This window comes from Podarcis muralis, chromosome 10, assembly GCF_964188315.1.
Source record: "Podarcis muralis chromosome 10, rPodMur119.hap1.1, whole genome shotgun sequence".
In the NCBI taxonomy this organism is placed as follows: Eukaryota; Metazoa; Chordata; class Lepidosauria; order Squamata; family Lacertidae; genus Podarcis; species Podarcis muralis.
Genome location: NC_135664.1, coordinates 46,418,641 through 46,431,128, shown reverse-complemented (window position 1 = coordinate 46,431,128; position 12,488 = coordinate 46,418,641). Strand labels below are relative to the sequence as shown.

The window sequence follows — 12,488 nt, the reverse complement described above, 5'->3', positions numbered from 1 at the left end:
TATAGTCTCCTTATTCATGGATGTCATGTTGCTGCTCTGTTTAAGGCATGAAACATTGGTTTGATAATCAAGTCCTCTTTCCCTTGTTTTCCAGATTGAGTATGCTACTCTTGTCAAGAGAGTAATATTTTTTTCCAGAATGGAGTGGTAATATGTGCAGGGCTAAAAGCATGGCCCTGGCTCTCCGTCAATACTGTTATGCCCTGCATGTGGGGCACACATGAGTACATCATAGTCTTCTAATAAATCTTTCTGTGAAATAATAAGGAATTTACTTGGTGCTTTCTGTTTTGAAATGTACAAAGTTCTTACAAATAGGGCACATGCAAATGGGTGCAGGAAATCTCCTATGCCAGCTCACACATTAATCTTCATAGCAGATTACAGGGTTAATATTGCAGGAAAGGGTCAACCTGCTATATTAAACTGCTTGTGACCTCTGTCTGTCTGTCTGCTTTATCTCTGTAGATTAGATGACCATTTCATAGAATAGTCAGGGACTTAACTATCCTGTCTGTTAGCTAAAGTACACTTCCTTCAGTGCCTTTAAAGAGCCCTACCATGTTTATTTACAAATTGCAAAATGACTGTGGTGATGAGTAGAAAGATTATGTTGCTTTCGGAAATTGTGGCCATAAGCATTTCCAGCTAAGATGTAGTGAATGCATTTAGTCTGGCGATTTTTAACTTGCAATTTAGCAAAGAAGATCCTTAAAGTGGCTTACAAACAGATAACATCAGTAGGAAATGCATTCTAGATTAGAATAACAAAGCTAACTAATAGCAGTCAACATAGTCTATCACATGTCACCCCTCTCACTGCAGGACTGAGGAGGTGTTCAGAAGCTTGAGCTTTTGGTTAACTGAAGCTTCTTGTGTTGTCCAAACACAGAACTATTTTTATACATAAAATTAACCTTTGTTAAATAAGTCAACTTCAGAACCTGACAGTTTTGAAATAAATGCAATTTGTTGGCCTTGAGGCAAATGCTTCTCAGTCAGGGTGGGGTGGGGATGGAGAGTGTAAAGGGAGGGAACAGTAATATTTTATCAGATAATCCCTGCTAATAGTTTTTAAATTTAAAAAGTGGGGAGTGGGGAATTCTTTGGCAGGCTGTAAAATGACAACAAAGCAGATGAAATGTCAAAGGAGCATATTTCATAATTTGAGCACTATCACAGAAAAGACCCTTTCCTCGGTAGCCAGCTACAAAAGACAAAAGGCACCTAGTAGAAAGATCTTAATGTACAAGTGACACAGACAGACAGCCCTTGTAAGTACCATGGTCATAAGCTGTAAACAACTAATTCAAGATCAGCAGTGGGGAACTAATTAGGCCAACCAGCCCTCCTTATTTGGCCCATGAGGCTATTTTGGGCCAAGCCACAGCTACCTGCCCTGTACTTGATTCCATTTATGATGTCAGATGTGGAGCAGGAAAAGTCATGTTTTTGTAAAAAGGGTTTGCAGGCACCACTGATAGCATCTGCAAAATGCTGTGCATAATGCCATGTGCATCTCTTTGCTAGTTCAGTTATCTGTTGATTGCTGATGTTTTGAAGCCCAGATTATCAACTGATAGTTGGACACTGGAAAGGGCTCCCATTGTCTTGGCTTGCAGAGTAACACTTGAAGGTACAGCTTCAAAGCACTGTGCAGGCTTGTCTGCAAGCATTGATTAGCAGCTGATCATTAGAGCTGTCAGGGACCATAACAAGCATTTTGTTGCCCTCACAATCAGGTGATAAGGCTTTAAAGTGCTGCTTTGAACTCCTGTAAGCACTGACAGTCAGCTGGTTATTGGAGGTTTAAAGCACCCCATACACAGGCCATTGTGATGTCTGGTGTTTGACAGTTTTGCCTACCTATCAAACTTGGCTCATGAGGAGATAGTTTAATGGCTATCAAATGCAAGCTAGATATTTTTTTTAAGAGGGCAGAAAACTGGGTGAGAGGAAGAATAGAGGGGCTAGAACATTTTGTTGGAGATCTCACTTTCTATACTCATAATGCCCAGTCCTATTTGGCAATTTAGCTGCTGCACTCACAACTAATTGCAGTTTTAAAACAATTTTGAAAGGCAGCTTCATGTAGAGCAGAGCTTTCCAAACGGTGTTGTGACATTATTTGTGTATCGCAACAGGTTGGTGTTTTGGCTGCAGTGTGTACGTGTGTTGTATAAATGCTTTCCACGCTTCTCTTGGGGCTGAGAAGGAGTTTATTTATCCTTTGGTTTGCTAGTAAAACTGAATTACTGCGTTGCAAAATGATGCATGTCTTAAAAGTGTATCACCAGAATGAAAAGTTTGGAAAGCTCTGATGCAGAGTATATTACAGTAGTCTAATGTGAAAATTCTAATTTCTTTGGAAAAGATGTGTTATATTACTTTCTTTGGAAAAGATGTGTTATATTAGCTTTTGAAACAAATCCATATAAATCTATGTGAAGGAACAAACAATAGGGACCTTCCTTTCTGGCTTGGTTATGCAGAAGTAAGCGCTAGTCAAGATGTGTTTGGTCTAGTGTTTCCCTGGAAACAAGAATAGACATTGAGCTTACATCCTCTGCTGTGCAATGGTTCAAATAGAAAAGCTGTTGGGACATGTTGACGAAACTAACTTCCTAACTGGCAGGATGCAGTGAATACTTAACTTTCTCCTTTGAGAGAAGTAGCGCCTCTACATATCGCTCATGCAGGCATAAGATTAACAAATAAGTGATAGTTTTTTTATTATTTTAGAATAAACCAATAACTTTCAGTGGGAAAATATAATGATATTATGTTCTTGATATGCATGTTATTAGTGCCTGTAATTTTAATTGATCATACACTTGCTGCTTTTTAAGACTAATATGCACTTTTATGTTTAATGCATATTGTACAGTGCTTACCCTGAATTAACACACAATATATTTCCAGTGATCTTGTTTTGGAATGCTATTCAAGCTGTAACAAATAAACAACTACTTGCTTTTTTTCTTTGTAAATGTTTCGAATATTGAAATTAATTTTTGAATTACTTTCTCAGGAAAACTGCTTCCCAGTGTTAGAAAAATTATACCCCCAAAAAACTGAATGGAAAGAAGATGTTCTAAGGTACAGCTCAATGATTAGATGCTAGACTCTGGAAGAAACGCTGATAAATACCTTTACTACAAAGGACCTGAAAGGTTTAAATGGGGACTATGTTTATTGGATCGCAAATTGTCTGATCTTGCTGGATGAATAAAGTTCTTGTCAATCCTCTATTTCTTGTTTTGGAAGAGTAGAAGAAAGATCAGTGGCCAAATAACACCCTTCCACTTTAGTTGTTGTCCCAGTTCTTAAGAAGTACTTGATTCATGTCTTGAATGTAGCTGACCACCAAATTGCAAGGAAAATATATTGTCTTTGCATGTACAGTGGTACCTTGGGTTACAGACGCCTCAGGTTACAGACGCTTCAGGTTACAGACTCCGCTAACCCAGAAATAGTACCTCAGGTTAAGAACTTTGCTTCAGGATAAGAACAGAAATCGCACAGCAGCAGCGCAGCTGCAGCAGGAGACCCCATTAGCTAACGTGGTGCTTCAGGTTAAGAACAGTTTCAGGTTAAGAACGGACCTCCAGAACGAATTAAGTTCTTAACCCAAGGTACCACTGTATCCTGAAAGAAAATACATGGATTCAAAAGTGGGACATCAAAACATTCCAGTAGGGAGCTGCAACTGTTGCAGTAGCACCCCATCCCTAAACAGCTGTAACATACATGGCCCTTTAGAGAAGTTAATAAAAGAACATAAATGGAAATGTTAAGGTCTGAGAAAGTACTTCTTCACACAGCACATAATATTTTAATACAGTCTGTGGATTTCGCTCCTACAGGAGGTAGTGATGGCCACCAACTTTGAGCGCTTTGAAAGAGGATCAGATAATTGTGGTGAATAAGGCTATTGGCTACTACTAGCCACAATATCTATGTTTTTCCTCCACTGTCTGAGGCAGTATACCTCCGAATGCCTGTTGCTGGGAATCACCAGTGGGAAGAGTGGTGTTGCACTCTGGTTATGCTTGTGGGATTCCACTGGACATCTGGTTGGCCACTTTGAAAACAGGATGCTGGACTAGATACTGGCCTAATCCAGAAAGGCACTTTGTGCTATCTTGTTGTGTTGAGTAGAACTTACTTTGTAGTTGAAGCATGTACGTTAACACTGAAAGGTGGTATTCTCTTTCCCTGAGAACAAGAGCAGACCCACAGAACCACAATATTTAAATTCAAGAGACATTTGATAAGACTATACATACTAGCTGGCTACTGTAACAATTAAATACATCTTGTTTTGCCACTCAGATATCTAAGAAGAGATGGATTTCAGTTTGATTCTATCCATGGAATAATACTAAGTAGGATCATTTACTTGAAGGCCGCTCATAACTGCTGATGATGTGTGCCTGGATCCAGTAGAAAACTTGCATAATAAATGCAGCACATAAATTAAACCATTGGTTTGCATTTGGTTTACAGCAGTGTTCAAAAGCTGAAACATGCCTGAGTAAGGCATGTGCATATCCCCAGTGACCTGTGGTTTAGTTGCTAATGCATGATACTGAAATAATAGGTGCTGCCCTCCTCCCTTGCTACTGGAAACCTCCCAAACAAACCATGAGTGGTAAAACAAAGAACAAAATTTGGCTTCTGCTTAGGGTTTATTGTTTTCTCCACACAGTGAGCCCAACATGAGAAGCCAGACCATAGCCTTTCCCCCATCTGGACAGGGAGAGGAATGAAGTGCTTATTAGTCCAGCCACATTTATTAGCACATTATACCATAGTATACTTGAAGGCCACTCATAACTGCTGTTCTCATAACTCATAACGGTGTGTTCTGGTCCATGGGGTCACAAAGAGTCGGACACGACTAAACGACTAAACAACAACAACCATAGTAATAAACTATAAAATATAGTTTAATACGATATGAGAACCAGGTCAGGGTGTCAATCAACCTCAGGCAGATATCCACCTTTAGCCTAATCTGTTTGGATGGCCATTATTCTGTTTTAAGTTAATACATGTAGACCTTACTATTGCCTGTATATAAATTTAGGTTTTGTTTTAAACCAGGTTATTTTAAGAAACATTAATATAACTCTGATGGCAAAAGACAACCTGTTTTGTTGTTTCTTGATCACTGAGATTACTTCCCCATGAAAAAAGCAAACCTTTTGGATTAAGATACGTTCAAGAATTCAGACCCAATCCATCACTGTTAATTGCCTGACAGTAGTGCAGGCAACAGGAGGGTTCTTCAACCTTTGTGCCCAAGATGATGTTGAACTGCAACTACCATAATCCCTAGCCTGCTTATCTGATGGTTGGGGATGATGGGAGTTGTAGTCCAACATCTGGGTACTGAAGTCTGAAGACAGCTGCATTAAAGGAATACAAGCATTCTGATTTGGGAGTGTAAGATTCCTTCCTGACCCTAATGTTGATGGCTTGAGACTAATAGAATTTGTCCACTAAGTCTTCCTGGGGAAACAAAGTCTGTATTTGTTTACATAAAGTTTTTTAGTGGGTTATTAAATCCTATCATATATATTTTTGCTCTTTGCTAGTTAGGGCTCTAAGGGAATGCTGTTTTTAAAATGCTAAGCAAGGCTTAGCATGTCAGGTTGGGAGCAAGATCAGACTCTTACCTTAAAATATTTAGTTTTTTGTTTTTGAGAATGTCTGTGATTATCCCTGCTGACACTTTTGAAGAGAGATAGTATTGCAGCAAAAACAATGAAGAGTTTTGTGGTACATGTATAGGTAAGAGCCAGGTTCAGCAGCTGCAGTTCATCATATGCATCACCTAAGTACACATGCACAACCTGAGTAAAAAGAGGAGAGAACATTCTCTTCTTTTCAAAATGAGACCAGGAGGTCAGGCTGTGTAAGAGATAGCAATAGTTGTGACAATACTATGCAAAGAATAAATTACTGTGGAATCCAATTCACATGGGTGTGATCAGCTAGTCAGAAATGGGCCACTGCCATATGTATGGGATCTTTCATTCATTTGATTGCATTTTCATTGTGTTGTTACACAAGGTACTATTGATATTGAACTACAGTGGTACCTCGGGTTAAGTACTTAATTCGTTCTGGAGGTCCAGTCTTAACCTGAAACTGTTCTTAACCTGAAGCACCACTTTAGCTAATGGGGCCTCCTGCTTCCGCTGCGCCTCCAGAGCATGATTTCTGTTCTCATCCTGCAGCAAAGTTCTTAACCTGAGGTACTATTTCTGGGTTAGTGGAGTCTGTAACCTGAAGCATATGTAACCTGAAGTGTATGTAACCCGAGGTACCACTGTATTGATATTTAATGATCCAAGGAATCATATATTTAGTTCTGTATGCGCAAGTTGATTTTGAGCTTGTTTTTCTTTAGCAGCTTCCCATTCTGCATAGTGAACACCTTTAGAAATGGAGGGTTGCTTCTAAAGCAGCTGGTGTTGGGTGATATATAAAGGTTTGTTGCTCAATGAGGAAAGTCAGAAGTCCTGTGGGGTATATCCCAAATGCTTGACTACACATAAAGTAGCTCTTTGCAGTCTATCTAGCATGTATGTAATATAACAGAAGACATCACTGAATCCTGTGATATTATTATTTCTTTTCTATTGAGAAAAGAGATGAGACAAAATTTTCACTGACCTAGAGTGGACATAATTACAGGGATAGAAAAGCTTTTCACAATTTTCCTGTGTGTTTTTCATAAAGAGAATGTCCTTGAGCACAAGGTGAAAATATTGGGAATCACAAAGTATTTCTCAAGGGAGAAATAACTGAAGTAAGAATATGCTCTTGCACATAAAGTACATTTAGAGAGTTTTGGTGGTAGAAAAGACACACTCATGTTTTGCATAGCGCCTGAAATATTAGGTTAGTCCAGGGAGTGGTAAAGTCACATTTTACGAGCCACTTTGAAATGTGTGGTGGTGCTTCACCTCCTCAAGGGGTGCTCCCTGGATCCTGAGGTTTTGAGCAATTATCACCCAGTTGCCCGTATTCCTCTTTGGACAAGGTACTTGAGGGAGTTGTGGCCAGGCACTTTGGAGACACTTGGATGAAGCAGATTTCCTTGACCCGTTTCAATACAGCTTCAGGGCTTGGTTTGGCACTGAAATGGCTTTGGTCATTGTGGTTGGTGATGTGTTTTTGGAGAGACATATCAGTGGTTCCCTGTGGTCACTCATTAATCTGTTAGCAGATTTGATCCTATTAACCATAGTATACATCTAGAGCAGCTGTATGGGTTGGTGACATGATGATACAGTGGTTCTGTTCCTGCTTGCAGGGCTGTTTTCAGAGAACCATAGAGTGACATGCTTGGATCTGTGGCAACTGTGCTGCAGGGTTCAATTCTGTCCCCAGTGCTATTTAACATCTACAGGCCACTGGGTGGAATCACTGGGAGTTTGGGACTGAGTTTTATTAACATAATATTCAGTGTTATGTTGATGTTGAGCTGGTGTTTAGCGGCAGTATTGGACTGGATGAGAGCTAGTGAACAGAAGCTTAATTTGGACAAGACAGAGACATTGTTGGGCAGTTCTTGTGTTTGACCCGCTACAGATGGAGTAGCACTCCGCCTGAAAGAACAAGTTCATAGTCTGGAGATTCTCCTGGATCCATCTCTGCACTGTAGGCTTAGGTGGTTTCTGTGGCTAGGAGAGCCTAGTTCTAGCTATTGGCTGTTCTTCGACACAGATGGGTGATAGTTTAGAACACTCTGATAACCTTCTGTCTCAATTATTATAGTGTGTGCTATGCAGGGTTGCCCTTGAAGATGGTCCAGAAATTGTAGCTTGTGCAGAAAGCAGATGCTAGAGCAGGGGTCAGCAACCTTTTTCAGCCGTGGGCCAGTCCACCGTCCCTCAGAGCATGTGGTGGGCCGGACTATATTTTTTTTTGGGGGGGGGGGTGAACAAATTCCTATGTGCCATAAATAACTCAGATGCATTTTAAATAAAAGCACACATTCTACTCATTTAAAAACACCAGGCAGGCCCCACAAATAACCCAGAGATGCATTTTTAATAAAAGGACACATTCTACTCATGTAAAAACACGCTGATTCCCGGACCGTCCTCAGGCCAGATTGAGAAGGCGATTGGGCCCGAACCAGCCCCCGGGACTACCCATGTGCTAGAGCAGTGTTTCCCAACCGGTGTTCCGCGGCACACTAGTGTGCCGCGAGACGTTACCTGGTGTGCCGTGGGAGGGAGGCGGGCGCTTTCTCGTTCGCGCCCTGCAGCGAGAAGGGCAGCGCAGCGCAGCGCCGCAGAAGAGGCCCAGGAGGCAGCAGGCGGCCAGCGCGCGCCCGAGTCCCGCCCAGCTCGCCATGTCCGCCCGCAGCATTGGCGACCCGAGCCAGGCTCCGCGCGCGATGCCCCGATCCCGGGCGGCGGGGGGGGGGACGCCTCCGCCGCCGCCCGCCATCGGGACGATGCCCCGATCCCGGGCGGCGGGGGGGGACGCCTCCCCCCGCCGCCCGCCATCGGGACGATGCCCCGATCCCGGGCGGTGGGGCAGGAACGCCTCCCCCCCGCCGCCCGCCATCGGGACGATGCCCCGATCCTGGGCGGTGGGGGGGGGACGCCTCCGCCGCCGCCCGCCATCGGGACGATGCCCCGATCCCGGGCGGCGGGGGGGGACGCCTCCCCCCGCCGCCCGCCATCGGGACGATGCCCCGATCCCGGGCGGCGGGGGGGGGGGGACGCCTCCGCAGCCGCCCGCCATCGGGACGATGCCCCGATCCCGGGCGGCGGGGCGGGAAGCCTGGGCGCGCTGATCTCGGCGCGCCCAGGCTTCGGCATGCTGGCACCTGTCCGCAAGCAGCGGCAGTGCTGCCGCTGTTTGCGGAGAGGTCCGCGAAGCCTGGGTCGGTCAGCTTTTGAAGGCAGGCAGGGGGAGCAAAGACTTTCGCCCCCGCCAGCCTTCAGAAGAGGTCCTGGACCTCTTCTGAAGGATGGCGGGGGGCGAAAGTCTTTGCTCCCCCCCCCCACCTGCCTTCAAAAGCCCTCCGGGACAGCGGAGAAACGCGCTGCGTTTCTCCGCTCTCCCGGGAAGGCAGGCAGGGGGGAGCAAAGACTTTTGCCCCCCGCTGGCCTTCAGAAGAGGTCCTGGACCTCTTCTGAAGGCTGGCGGGGGTGAAAGTCTTTGTCCCCCCTGCCTGCCTTCCCAGGGGCTTTTAAATCGCCCCGGACAGCGGAGAAGTCCTCCGCTGTCCCGGGCGATTTTAAAATGCCGCCCGTCAGCATTTTAAGATCGCCCCGGACAGCGGAGATGTCCTCCGCTGTCCCGGGATTTTTTAAAATGCTGGGGGTGGGAAGAAAAGCCCTTGCCCCCCCCCCCCAGCCTTCAGAAGAGGTCGGGGGACAGACTGTCCCCGGACCTGGTCTGAAGGCGGTTTCCCTAGGAACGCATTAATTGATTTTCAATGCATTCCTATGGGAAACCGTGCATCGCAAGACGAAAAACTCGCAAGACGAAGAGACTTGCGGAACGAATTAATTTCGTCTTGCGAGGCACCACTGTAATTATAAAATACTATTTGTGTTTATTTGATTCCTATTAAAGAGAGTTACTTTATATATAGTCAATATAGGCACAGAGTTAATTTTTTAAACATTTTCTAATGGTGGTGTGCCTCGAGATTTTTTTCATGAAACAAGTGTGCCTTTGCCCAAAAAAGGTTGGGAAACACTGTGCTAGAGTACTGGTAGTACTTAGGTGTTGCATAGCATCTCTCCATTCTTGCGGAACCTATTCTGCCTGCCTGTGCCCAGTGTTCAAAACTAACCAGGCACCAGACATGTTTTGCAATTTGTGTGGGTCTAATCGCGACCACGTGGAGATCTCCAGAGGCCAGGTTGGCAGTTGACGTCTTCATCTGACTGGCCCCTCCATCTTTCTTAAGCAGAATAGCTTATTTATTGCATTTATATCCCAACTTTTATTCCAAGAAATATATGGTTTACCCCCACTTCACTTAATTCCTACAACGACCCTGTGAGGTAGGTTCAGAGGCTATGACTTGCCCAAGGTTACTCAGTGAGCTCATGACTGAGTGGGGATTTGAACCCTGGTTTCCCAGGTCCTAGTCCAACACTCTAACTGCTACACCACACTGGCTTCCTAGAGTACTTCTGCTATGGGGCAGCAGTATAAATAAAGTATGTAAATAAATAAGGGGGAAGCAGGGAAAGATTATGCGTGCTCCACCGATGCGCAAGGTGACCTGGAATGTAACCCCCACACTATTTGGGGGTTGCCTGTATATTTATTTTATTATAATAAATTTATATACTGTCCCTCATCCAAAGATATTGGGGCGGTTCACAAGATAAAAAGATACAGGACAAAAGTGTGCTGATGAAAAGTACGGTTACGTGAGTGCCTTGGCAGAGGGTGTGCTTTAATCTGTTGTAACCGTTGTAAGCTGAGAGAGATTCTCTATTTGTGGTTTCAAAGGAAATATGTAACTGCCGTAAGATATTAACTCATTCATTTTGGGTAAACAGAGTATTCTAGAGTATTCATTGTGGTGAAGTTTTCCATCTACATGGGCATAATGGCAAGCTTGAGGACTTCTGGTGGCTGCAAATCCTTTCACCTCCTCCTCTTCATTATAAGGTAGCCATGCCGCCCTCACCCTTAAAAAAGTGTGTAGAGCTGAAGGAAGAGTGGTGTGTTCACACCATTTTCTTTCAGATCTACAGGCTATTTCTAATTGTGTCACTCAGCTGGTGGTAAAGCTTCATTCAACAGAATGAGAGGGAAGCACTGGATCTGTGAAGTGATTTTAAATCTTCAGTTTATCCAATATTGGCTTTAATTTTCTGGTGGTACTGGGGCAACTCTTACGTAAAGTCATGAAAATTTAGGGGACTCTATTATTCTACTGGATCTGATTTTTACCCTTATCTCATGGAAAAGCTGTGTGTGTGTGTGTCTGTCTGTCTGTCTGTCTGTCTGTGTGTAGGGGCATGTGCATGCACTAGCACATTTTCTTTCTGTCTTTGGGGTGTGTGTGAAGCAATTAGAGAGTATGATGCCAAGGGCACTCTCTCAAAATCCCAAATACACTCATTGATCCAAAGAGACTGGTGATCTCTCATCTGTATGTTGCATGCTATTGGGTTTTCTTGCCTAAACAATACCTGCATGGTGAACTTTGTGAATAACTAGGAAAAAAGAATGAAGCTTATATTAAAACTGGAGCTACCGCCTACAAAGTATGTTTAGAAATGTGTATTGTTTGGGGCTTCACTATTTACAAAGGGCTTTTTTCTAATTGTGTCACCCAGCTGGTGGTAAGGATTGATTCAGCAGAATGAGGGGAAAGCAGTGTTCACCTCTTCCCCTCTGCACCCCTGTATTCTGCTCTGGAGTCCCCCAACACTTCGGAACAGATTGCCAAAAATGGCATCCCTCCCAATTGTGCTGAAGGAAACCTTGTCATCTGACTGGTACCATTGGATACAAACCAGAGGGTTTTAAGTAGATGGAAATTCAGTACTTTATTTTTAACTATTGTGTTCTATATAAAATACTTAAAATGGATGTGAGTACTCTTTTTGACTCTTTAGGCACCACTGCGCTGACAATAAAAATAAAAGTAAATCTCTCTTCCTTTTCTTTTTTAAAGACTAAGGTTCCAATCCTAAACATAGCACTTAGGATTTCACCACAGTGAGGCTTAGTTCTGAGTAAACAACATATGTTGAATTATGCTGTAAATGTACCTCCTTTTAGCCAAGAAGCTACCAGTATTTTTGTCACCGGATAATGTGGAGCATGTTCTTTAATTAAAGTTTATTTTTAAAATTCCACAAGTCCTCAAAAGTCCATTTTAATATTGTCTGGAATTGATTTTAGATTAAGAAATTTCTGATTATACGTTCACACAGTACTTTGGTTAGGAACAGTCTTATGGTTAGGAAAGAAGTTACTGAAGAATTCAGAAAGTTGCATTATCTATTGAAGACCTCAAGTGATTCTGACTTGCCAGGTCCTACTTTTTAAAATGAATTATAACATTCACAGATCATTTATTGCTCAAATTATGGTTATTTTAATCTTATGGAAACAAATTTTGTTCATACATACACCTCTAACAGTGAATATCCATTCCCTTAAACATCTATATTTATCCTAAGCATGGACGTTCAAGTCATTTGAGTAAACAAAGACAGCATTGTTGCATTAGTTAACTGCTTTTAAATGCATGGTGTTTTACTAAGAGTGCCATATCAGTTGTTCTAGATACACTATATAAAGAAGGCAGACTCCTTGCTGTGATGCTACTTCGGATTTGTGCCAAGAAACAACAAGCATTGCTTGTTGGTGAACAAATCTCTGCCTCTTAGAGTGATTGTTTTAAATTAGTTGGCAGTCCTGATTTAAACATAGCTCTGAAGGATCTTAATTTTCCCTTTGTACACTCTCTG

General features: G+C 43.1%; 1 protein-coding gene across 15 annotated transcripts in view; it reads left to right on the top strand.

Moving 5' to 3' along the window:
- TNRC6B (trinucleotide repeat containing adaptor 6B) overlaps positions 1-12,488 on the top strand; it is a 95,900-nt gene that overhangs the window by 35,536 nt on the left and 47,876 nt on the right. For 3 of the 15 annotated variants that reach the window (XM_077934941.1, XM_077934946.1, XM_077934947.1), the window contains one exon: positions 3,032-3,099. The exons of the other annotated variants lie outside the window; for them this stretch is intronic. In XM_077934941.1, the coding sequence (XP_077791067.1) occupies positions 3,032-3,099 (68 nt within the window). The remainder of the gene's footprint in view (positions 1-3,031; positions 3,100-12,488) is intronic. 15 annotated transcript variants of the gene reach the window in all.